Source organism: Panthera uncia, chromosome B1 (assembly GCF_023721935.1).
Source record: "Panthera uncia isolate 11264 chromosome B1, Puncia_PCG_1.0, whole genome shotgun sequence".
Lineage (NCBI taxonomy): Eukaryota > Metazoa > Chordata > Mammalia > Carnivora > Felidae > Panthera > Panthera uncia.
This window is the reverse complement of record NC_064811.1, coordinates 186,525,286-186,536,894: the sequence shown is the minus strand read 5'-3', so window position 1 is coordinate 186,536,894 and position 11,609 is coordinate 186,525,286. Positions and strand designations below refer to the sequence as shown.

At 44.5% G+C, this 11,609-nt stretch overlaps 1 protein-coding gene across 1 annotated transcript; it reads left to right on the top strand.

Moving 5' to 3' along the window:
* The first annotated feature begins 3,132 nt into the window (after positions 1–3,132).
* On the top strand, positions 3,133–9,435 carry ING2 (inhibitor of growth family member 2). The gene is made up of 2 exons (XM_049632603.1): positions 3,133–3,647; positions 8,614–9,435. Exons 1-2 carry the CDS (start codon positions 3,476–3,478, stop codon positions 9,282–9,284), a joined length of 843 nt encoding a protein of 280 aa, XP_049488560.1. The 5' UTR covers positions 3,133–3,475; the 3' UTR covers positions 9,285–9,435.
* The last annotated feature ends 2,174 nt before the right edge of the window (positions 9,436–11,609 follow it).

Below are 11,609 nucleotides of genomic sequence, written 5' to 3'. Positions count from 1 at the left end.
TAAGAAGTAGAAAGAAGAAAAGCATTTCAAATTTAATTGGCCTGACTTAAGCAATAGCTGAAATTTTCTCAGGTGGTACCTTTAGGAATCCTTCAGAACTATCTGCTAATTTTCTTTTCTTTAAGTTTTGCGTTTTTTAATGTTTATTCATTTTTGAGAGACAGAGAGAGAGAGAGAGAGAGAGAGAGTGCACAAGCTGGGGAGGGGCAGAGACAGAGTGGGGGACAGAAGATTCAAAGCAGGCTCAGCACTGTCAGCTCAGAGCCTGATGCAGGGCTCGAACTCACCAATTGTGGTATCATGATCTAAGCTGAAGTCAGAGGCTTAACTGACTCAGCCACCCAGGCACCCTCCCCTGCTAATTTTGTTTTCAATGAGAGTTTGAAGCTATTGCCCTCCCCTCTCACAATATAAATAAAGCTTATAAGACAAAGGTTTAGAGGCATAAACATTTCCCACCAGGGACCTCTTAAAAGAAACTGATTTCAAAATTACAGGTAATCCCAGACACTTGGTACTAATTTGGGGGAGTCAGTTACTTATCTTTTTTAGGGTTACTTAATGGTAGAAAACAGTTTGAAGAGCAAATAATATGCCTTTTTGCTTTATCAGAGGACTTGATATCACCAATTAATTCCTACATTGCAAAGAACTGGGGGCTTTTAGATTTTGCATTTAGCAGAGTAAGGGAACCCAATGTGAAAACCCCCCAAATGTCCAGGTAAGTGATTACTGAGAAGAAAAGAACATCATAAATAACCAAAGGTCAAGAATTGAGTTTAGGGAATACGGTGATTTCTTTTTTTTCCAAGTTAGTACTCTCTCCACACAGTGTGCTCTCACAGGTATGGTAGGAAGAAGCCTTTGATTAGCTTATATTAATTTAGCAAAAAAAAAAAAAAAAAAAAAAAAAAAGCACGTCTGAAATAATTCACACCCCCTCCCCCCATATTAGAGTGTTTTTTACACGCTTAGGCCAACACAAGCTGAAAAAAAAAATCACCATTTGGATTTTTTGCTTCCTTTCAGCCTGTTTAACAAGAGTTATGAAAGGTGAAAAGAATGTATAAAAGATCTCCATTACCGTACTCAGCCTCTCTTCCTCTCTTCTTGCTCTAGCTTCTTGGACCGAATAGTCTAAGCAGCCTGCATCACTGCCTTTCTTGCTTCTGGTTTCTAACCACGTGTCCTATCTGCCAGCGGATTACTTCTCAGGCTGAATAAAACCCATAGGCGCATTCAGTGTCTAACCTGAATCGGTAAATAACAAGGCATCTTGCATTATTTGGGGCTTCCAATAAGGACTCGGTGATTCAAATCCATGAATAAGAAAACAGTAGGGTTCAGGTAAAAACCAAAACATTCAATTTTTAACAGTGACGGGTTTTTGATAAGACCTGTCTGCTTAATCTGAAAGATTTTAAAGAATGACAACAATGAAATCCCTAGACGATTCTCAGAAACACATCACCCTGTACTGCCTGGGTCGGTTTAATATTCAAGTAGTCAAAACCACAAAAGTGTCACAGTATAGTAACACGAGGCAATCTCCGAGTCCCGAGCAATATTTTTATTATTCCCAAGACGCCGAATTTCCTGGAGGGCTTTTTGTTTGAAATTTAGCATTTCCAGCAGATCAGCGTCTAGATTTCTCTTTGCATGTCAATGGGTACTTCTACTAACAGATGTTTTCAAAGTGCTCTAAATAGGTCACCGTACGGGTGTACCACCGCTGCGAACGAACTGGATAGAAGCAGAAATCCAAGTTCAACACCCACTTACGTTTCCTTTTTAATTCAAAGGTACTACTCGGAATAGGACTTGTGTTCATAGACACTCTACGAAAATCCTCCGCGGATTCGTTCTATTTACAGCCATTTCTTTCAAAAACACATGTTAGCATATACTCTGAGAGTCCATCTGGAATTAAAAGGAGCTCTTCTGCAGGGCGTTTCATTTAGCACTACGCAAAAATTAAGCCCTGAAAGTCGATCACGTACACAGGGACGCGGGCCTGATTACAGATTAGGCTTTTATTCTTTCGCTTCTTCCCGACCCCGTGGTTTTCAGCCTTAGGATAAAAAGAGATGAAAAGGGGGTGCTGCGCCCCTCACGCCTTCTGTAAGCGTCGCCTACGTTGCATGTCTAAACGTTCTGACACCGGGAGGGGGGAAAAATTCTTTCTTAAAGGTGGCCTATTGGACGAACACGTTTCTGGGGGCAGATGCAGCCTAAACTAAAGAGGAATCCTGAAGGTGGACAAAACCTGCGAGGCACTTCGGCGGCGGCCGACCTCCCGCGTCTGAGAAAGGGCGGAAAACACTAAAGCCAGGAGGGAGATTTAAAAGCGAGCGGACGAAAAGAGAAGGAAAACGCAGGGGGCACGCGGGAGCTCCGCCTACCTCGGCTACCAGCCCTCCCCGGCGCTCCGTGAGCCCGAAAGCCGCGGCGGGAGGAGGGCCGGGGCCCGCGGGCAGCGCTGAGGCGGCGGCCGGGCGAGCCGCGGCGGCTCGGCGGGAACTCCGCCGCCGAGCATGCCGGGAGCCGCGCCCGCTGCACGCTGGGTCGCGTAGTTCCCGCAGGCCTTACTCCAGGTTGTAGCGAAAAGCGGCCGGCCGCCTGCTGCTCTTTTAAGGCCTCGCGAGCTGCCGCGCCAGATCCACCTGATGGGGAAAATGTCGGTAACGCCCGGCCGAGGGAGCTGGACCAAGATTCCCCCGGCCTGTGGGAAAGACGAGAGGAAGGACTCAGCCACCTTCCCGCTCAAGTCCCATTCAGGCATTGAGCAAAGAGGCGGGCTTGACAGCGCTTCCCCTTTAAGAGGGGGCGGGGCGCAGCCTGCCGTTTGGCCGTCCTCCGCACCCTCCCTCCGGGCCGAAAGTTGACAGACCAATCGCCCGGGTGGCGGAGGGAAGGCGGGAGAATGCGAACCCTTCGGTAGGGCGGTAGGGGCGGGCCCCCGGCCTTATTAGGAGTAAGTCCTGCGCAGGCGCAGAGGCGGCCACAGGCGGAGGGGCGGGGGCAGTCCAGTGAGAGACTCTCCTACAGGCACGGAGGGTGATTGGGAGAAGAGGGGGCAGCGAGGGGCTTGTCATGGGGATCCGTGCTACGAGACGGCATTGGTAGCATCTGGGGACTCCCGGGGGGACAGGAAGTGTCAACGCCCGGGACCCCGGCGCCAGCTCCGCTGGGGGGATCCCCGCTGCTCTAGTCTTTGGGAGGGAGGGGAAAAAGGAGGGAGCCCTGATCTCGCCCCGCCCCTGGGCTTGTTACCGCGGGGGCGGGGAGTGAGGGCTTCTTTTGGGGGGAGTGGAGATCGGGGGACTCGGCTGTGCCCTCTTGAGCGGCGGCCGGTGTCCCCGCGGCGCCGGGCTGCCGAGCAGAGGAGCCGCGGCGGCCGTGGCTGTTGCATGTGTGGCTGCTGGATGCGGAGGCGGCGGCGGCGGCGGCGGCGAGGAGCAGCAGCGGCGGCAGGATGTTAGGGCAGCAGCAGCAGCAACTATACTCGTCGGCCGCGCTCCTGACCGGGGAGCGGAGCCGGCTCCTCACCTGCTACGTGCAGGACTACCTCGAGTGTGTGGAGTCGCTGCCCCACGACATGCAGAGGAACGTGTCTGTGCTTCGGGAGCTGGACAACAAATATCAAGGTAGGGGGCCGCGGAGCTGCGTGTGCGGGTCCTCCCCTCAGTCGGATTCGCTGGCCTCCGGGCACTGTCGCTCGGAGGCTGCCCGGGGAAGTGCCACTTTCCATTTCTCCTGTGACAGTCTCCCCGAGTGCACAGAGGGGGTCTGGTGTGTGGGACGGGGGAGAGGGACTGGAGACCGCGTTCGGGGCCCTCCCTTCCCCCGCTGCGGTCGGCGAGGACCTCTGTGGGGTATCACGGGTGGGGGTGGGGGCCGCTCGTCAGCCCCCGCTGCAGACCCAGCGGCTGCAGCTGGTGTGGAAAGGAATCAGCCATTTTAAGCAGCATTTGTTCCGGCGCTTGCCTGCCCGGTGCCGCAGACCCTCCTGCCCCGGCGAGGGAGCGTGCAGCCGGGCGGGGGGCTGTAGGGAGTGAGCGGCCGGCCGCAGCCGGACACCCGCTGGTCTCCCGGGCCTGGCTTTCCCCGTCTCCTCCGACCCCCACCCCGAGAGCAGATGCATTGGAACGTGCGGGGGGGGGGGGAGGGGGCGGGAGAGGGCCGCGAAGGCGGACTCGGGGAGGTCCCTCCCTCCGCTCTCCGGCTCCCGGCTCGGGAATTGAGTTCGTTCCCTTCTCCCGCCCCAGGGAAAGTTCCGGGCCGCAGCCTTTTCCTCTGAGCCTTCAGCCAAATGGTTAAAAGGGGAGGGGTCCTCGCGGGGAAAGGAAGAGGGGTGTGTGTGTGGCGGGGAGGGCCTCCGTCCCTGGGGGCGGGGCCTGAGGGCGTGACGTAGGGCATGGGAGGGGCGCGGACGGGCGCGCTCCCGCCCGCCTCGAAGATGGCTGGTGCCCGGAAGGTTTGGGCGGAGTTGGCTGGTTGGGAGGTGTCGGAACGTTGCAGGACGTTAATTCGTCCCTAGCGCAGTCGATGTTGGGGTTTGGGACATATTTGTCGTGGTTTTTCGACTCTTTCTCAACCACTCAACCACTCAATCAGGACGAGGAAACATTCAGCTAACTAGGACCATCGCTGGCCCTAGCACCGCGTAGGTTCCGGGCCTTGCGTCACTTCCGGGCCCCAGGTGGAAGTGGGTGGTTGACCAGGCAACCGCCTGGCGTCCTTTAACCCATGGGTCCCTCCTTCGCCAAGTTTGAGTAATGAGGCAAAAGCCACCCTTTGTGGTCAGAAAACTAAGATAGGGAATCAGCCTTTCCTGCAGAGAGTATCATTTATCATCCACTGTTGGTTGACTTTGGCCTGCTACTAGGAGGGGAGAAGTTTAGATGGGGAGCCGTTTCGCGTTTTCTAACCCTGATCAAGGAACAGACCTTGGACATAATGTGGGAACAGCCATACGGACTTCAAAAAGATAACTTTTGGACCCCATTCTTTGTTTTTCTAGGCCCTCCACTAATCTTATGATTTAGTCTCAAAGGAACCCACTTCTGGGGTGACATTTTCTGACCTGTAGCATATTAGAATATTTAAGTGCCTCTTTGTTTTTGAATCTATAACTTATTTCTTTCTTCTGAATCCATACGATAGGGCTGATGATAGGACTGATCTCTGTTAGGGGGAAAGAGAATTAAATAGTGATTACTTACTGGGTGTCATTGCTGTGTCCGATCCAGAACATTATTTCATAATTCTCTGAAGTAAACATTTATTTTACTAAGGAGTTAAAATTTACAAGGAGTTTAAGTCACTTGTTCACTTAATTAGGTGGGGAAGTAGCCTGGCTCCTCCATGTACACAGCCTTGTTTTTAAACTATTAACGTTGTATACAAGCTTTTTTCAAGCACTCTAAAGGTATTTTCTACAGACAATGGAGCACATACATGAAGTATAGCCTGAGAATGACACATATGTGCTTAAGAATTGTATATTGGGGCGCCTGGGTGGCGCAGTCGGTTAAGCGTCCGACTTCAGCCAGGTCACGATCTCGCGGTCCGTGAGTTCGAGCCCCGCGTCGGGCTCTGGGCTGACGGCTCGGAGCCTGGAGCCTGTTTCCGATTCTGTGCCTCCCTCTCTCTCTGCCCCTCCCCCGTTCATGCTCTGTCTCTCTCTGTCCCCCCCAAAAATAAATAAATAAACGTTGAAAAAAAAAATTTAAGAATTGTATATTGAACATTTTTAGTTTTTCAGATAGTAACTGAAGTTTGTAAAGCTTGCATGTTTTTGCATTTCTTCACAGACATATTTGCCTTCACAAGAGTTCAGCTATTTTCATTTTAATTGGGGAGGGAAAATTGGTTACAGGGAAATCTGCCATGTTGACCATCTAGAATTGTGCTAAGTAGCTCTGGTAACATGAGAAACAGTATTAGGCTTTAAAAGATTGAGAGATTATAAACATTTTCAGCTCTCTTAAGAGTGTGGTCAGCTTCAAGATTAAGGTAAGACAAGTATCTGGTTTTCAGTCTGTGCCTGTGCTTACCAAGCTCTGCTTCCACAGGTTTATGTTCATTAGCTTTATATACTTCTGTGTTCTTGGTTCAGATTTCATATGCTTTTTGTTTCTTTGCTAGTCCTTAGGCATTTTCTGTTTTTGGATGTAAAACTTACGGCAGTATTTAGTGATATGAATTATACGAGAAGTCAAAAAAATTTCTCTCCTATTTGAGACACCTTCAGAAATTACTGGAGAATCTTAAAAGTAACCTTAAAGACTTTAAAAATAGAGAAATGAAGAAAACAATTTCACAATCGAAGTATTTATTATAGGACCTGGTTATTAGAGAACCTCAATTTTTGTTACAATATTCTTGTTCCTAATGTCTTGGGCAAATAATCATTGAAGAAAAAATTAATACTTAATTTCAAGTGCTTTCCGTGCAGCTTAGTAGCAAATGCTTCAAGGGCAGAGCCAGACATACGTATGTGGCAGAGTTCAAAGTCTGGGGTTGTTACCTCTTGAACTTCATTTTCTTCACATATGGAAGTGATAGCGTCCACATAAGGTCGCTGTGGGGATTAAATGAGAAAATCTTTATCACATACAAGGGCCCTAGTAAGTGTTAGTTTCCTTTCTTCTTTCACTACGTAATTAAGATGTCTTAGAAATGTGAATTTTTCTCATGCGTAGTATCATATCAGTGTGCTTGTATGGTATGATATAATTAGCCTCAAATCCTGATAGTTAGGTACAGAATATTTAAAATAAGGTTTACCTTTATTTTTTAATCCTCAAATTTTGTCTGCGGGGAAAATATGTAATGTCCTTATTTTTCCTGGAGAAAAATTACGTTCTTAAGAAAGTCACCCAGCCAGGCAAATGGGCTAGATGTGAACTTTGTTTTAAAATATGCTGTGCAGGTACGAGTACCCTCAAATGTGCGGTGGCATTTTGTCACGTATCCCGGGTTAAGCAGTTGTCCAGCACATGTGAGTACTTCTAATTTCTAGGGAGGAGTTAATTCATAAGAGTTGTGTCGGATGCCTGCTTTGTGTTAACATTTCTCGGAGACAGCCTAATGTATGCATTTTACTCGTCTAGCATTTCTGTTCTTGTTAAAGTAATAATATTGGAAGGCAAAATGATGGTATGCCATGTGCTGGTAATAATATTAGGATGTAAAACAGTGATATGCCATGTGGTGTGATCAATTAGAGTTAATTTTTGTTTCTCTCCCTTTAGTAAGACAGAACTCAGCGTTGTATCTCAGAGGGACAAGAAATAGAACAATAGAATAGAATAGAAATTTAATCTTACGTAAATTTTTGGTGACATCTGGAACTCTATTTTCAGATTTTTGTATGCGTTCTAGTGACTCAGACATTTTTAATTGATTTAAATGTGTCCCACATGCTATACAATACCAAAATCAGCAGTTCAAAAAGCTTAGAACCAACTGCTGAGTTATCTACAAAAGCAGAGTGATCCGGTGCTGACTTTACTGTAATTGTATTAGTAGCTTCGTCAGTTGATGCCAGAATGGGAACCTAACCCCACTTTGTAAATAGCTTGGTTTTCAGAATCTCCCCTATGGTAAAATAAGAGAGCCATTAAAACTTATATGGGGTGGGGGGGGGGGAGAGTGACTCGCGTCTGCTTTGTTTGAGTGTGCAGGGATATGATACGCAAGTAAAGGTGTAATGTCTCTCTGGAGTCATGTAGCAAGTCATTGATTGAGCTGTAAATCCTGTAAACACGGTTGGACAGTAGTCTGTACCCAGTTTTAGAACCTAAGTTTTACAGTTGAAGTCTGGCATGTAAATTTCATTACAGTGAGTGTTTTGAGGTTCACCTGAAGTGTAGGTGACTTCACTAGGTGGGCTATAAAGTGGCATACAGTGTTCTTGCCCATGTATTAATTAGTGCATACATCTCTTATCCTTTTTTTTTTTTTTTCTCTTTAAGTAAGTTCAGTGCCCAATGTGGGGCTTGGACTCATAAGCCTGAGATCAGGAGTCACATGCTTTACCAACTGAGCCAGCCAGGCACCCCCTCTTATCTTTGTTAATATAAATTACTGAGTATTAGAAAGCTTTGTAAAAAATAAACACATAAATAAATAAGAAAAAATAAAAAAAAAAAGCTTTATATTCTTCTTATTAGTTTATTTCTTTAAAAAAATTTTTTAATGTTTTATTTCTATTTTTGAGAAAGAGAAAGACAGAGTATGAGCTGGAGAGGGGCAGAGAGAGAGGAAGACCCAGAATCTGAAACAGGCTCCAGACTGAGCTGTCAGCACAGAGCCTGACATGGGGCTCGAACCCAGGAGATTACAGCCTGAGCCAAAGTTGGACGCTTAACCGACTGAGCCACCCAGGCACCCCTTATTAGTTTATTTCTAAATATACTTTCATATTGGATAACGTCTGGTTTTTCTAGGGGAAATAATTTTTTTAGTGTATACATACCATAGAGGAGACTGGTTTTATGATTTGAGTTCATTCAACTTTACCAATTCTGTGAACCATAACTAACTTGAAAAATATCACATGTGCTAATGCACAATAATGTTCTGGCTTTTCTCTTCTGTTTTTAGAAACGTTAAAGGAAATTGATGATGTCTATGAAAAATACAAGAAAGAAGATGATTCAAACCAGAAAAAACGCCTACAGCAGCATCTCCAGAGAGCATTAATCAATAGTCAGGAATTGGGAGATGAAAAAATTCAGATTGTCACGCAGATGCTCGAACTGGTGGAAAATCGGGCAAGGCAGATGGAGCTGCATTCACAGTGCTTTCAGGATCCTGCTGAAGGTGAGCGCGCCTCGGAGAAGGCAAAGATGGATTCCAGCCAACCAGAAAGATCTTCCAGAAGACCCCGCAGACAGAGAACCAGTGAAAGCCGTGATTTATGCCACATGACGAATGGGATTGAAGACTGTGATGATCAGCCACCTAAAGAAAAGAAATCCAAGTCAGCCAAGAAAAAGAAGCGCTCCAAGGCCAAGCAGGAGAGGGAAGCTTCGCCTGTTGAGTTTGCAATAGATCCCAATGAACCTACGTACTGTTTATGTAACCAAGTGTCTTATGGGGAAATGATCGGATGTGACAATGAACAGTGTCCAATTGAATGGTTTCACTTTTCATGTGTCTCACTCACCTATAAACCAAAGGGGAAATGGTATTGCCCAAAGTGCAGGGGAGATAATGAGAAAACAATGGACAAAAGTACTGAGAAGGCAAAAAAGGATAGAAGATCGAGGTAGTAAATGCCATCCACATTTTAAAAGGTTATTTGTCTTTTATATAATTCGTTCAGAATTTACTTTCAGAAAATGTTTTAGGGTAAATGCATAAGACTATGCAATAATTTTTAATCATTAGTATTAACGGTGTATTAAACGTTGTTGTACTTTGTCTGTGACCTTAATTTTCTGCACTGAATTACCAAATATTTTAAACCAGGTAGTCTTTAGATCGCCTGACGAAAGGAGCAGGGAATAGGGAGAGGGTGGTGTGAGCATTAGAACTTCACAAACCAGGCCTATTTCATTTTCATTGAAAACTACAATGCTGTTTCTGAGGTAAACACCAAAGTTTTGCTAGTATTTTAGTTCTCTGTGCTTTAAAAATTTAGACGAAGTTGGAGTTCTCTGTAAGCATTCAGATCATCTTGGGTAATTTAAGGTATGAACACTACATTTAAAGCTTCTTTCTCCCTAGCCCCATTTATACATACACTTGTTCATCTCTAGGCTTCCATGAATTTAAGGAGCTAGAGATAAGAATAATTTGGGATTCCATGTGGAATAATGTGCTCTTATTAGAGTATTTGCTGCTGTATTTTCCTTAGTAGCATTTTGATACACTGTCAGTAGCCCATTTGTAAATGCCTTCCTGCTGCATCATAGATACATTTAATCTAGTGCTTAATAAGGGAGTTGTGTTTTGTTTTGTTTTAATTGGGACAGGCAAGCATAGTTAGGATACCAAAAATGGTGCCATTGGCTTATATTGGAAAATTTGGGGTTCTGTAGTATCATGGTTCAAGGTTGAGCAATTTAGGAAAAGCATCTTCTTTAAAAACATTTTCCACGTGACCCACTGCTGAGTTGCCTAGCCACGGGCCTATCAGTGGGGACAAGGGCATATACTAGTCTTTAAATATTGCCTTTATGTCAAACAGGAGTTTCAATAGTTTTGCTAGTGGCTATAGTTGATTTCTGTCCCAATCAGTGATTATATATTATTTTAAGTAATAGTGTATTCACTTTCACTTTCTGGTACTGGTGCTGTTTGATGTTTTCATGTTTAATGAACTAATTTCATTATAACAATGCAATTAATAATGTATTTGTAAATTGAATTTTCCAAGATCCTGGTACTTTAAGAGTAAGCATATTGATGGATATATATGAACATATATTCGGAGAATTGTTTGGTCTGGGGGAGGAGGCAGATGATTGACCAGTCCTTTAAATCTGTGTGTAACGTAACTTTTTATTCCTCATTTCTTCCTAATCTGATGATCTCGATTCTTTTTGATTAGCGTGAAAAATTCTGTCTGCTTGTTTGGAACAAAAAAAAAAATTGTTTTTTCTTCTTCTAACTCTCCTGTGTGACTTTTAGGCATGTTATTTCCTCTCATCTGGGTGTCCGGTTACACATCTGTAATACAAAATACAAGGTTGGCTTCAGTATCTCCAAGGTTCTTTTGAAATCTATAGTTTTTGCACTATGGTAAGGATTTTAATAATCAAATGACTTGTTTTTCTCTTTTGTTAATTTTGTCCCTCATCCTGAGATATGAAGATACTTTAAAGGTGATCTTTGAGATAGGTAAATGCACAATATTTGATTAACTTCTGTCCTAAGGATATTTTGCTTGATGACTGGAACTAGTTGGTTATATTACTTCTTGAGCGAGAAGTATTAGACAGCATGATGAAGAATTTATTTGTTGTAACATAGTTGAGTTGTAAAGACATTCTTTTCTCTCTTGAAAATACAGCATTTTGTCTTAGTGATGACATCCTTATTACCAAGATAGAGCTGTTTACCTGACACCATTAAAAATATCGGTATGTACAAAGTCTCCAAAAGCTTTCAGATGTCACTATATGGAAGTCACCGCTTTTTCATACGTTAAATTTCCCTTAGCTTATGGGGAAAACAAAATAAACTTCATAACAGAGGCCCCAAATTTGGATTAGGCTTGCTAGGAAAACAGACATGGAAAATCCTGTAAAATGTGCTCTCTTCAAGACCTAATGTTTGAAACAGTCTTATTCTTATGAATTTTTTTGTTTGTTTTCTGTACCATACCACACAGGAAATAGAAGTCTTACGTTTGCATAATATTTTGACTGGGATTTCTTTTTTAAGTATTCTAGGTTTCATATACTATCTCTTATCGTGGTTATTAACTCATGCTATAAACCAGGGGTTCCTAAACTTGTCTCATATTAGAGTTACTTCAAGAGTTTCAAGAAATACAGATATCTCTCTCCCACACCCAACAATTGTGATCTCATTCATTTGGAATGTGGCTGAAACATTAGAATTTTTTTTTTTAATCCCCAGGTGATTCT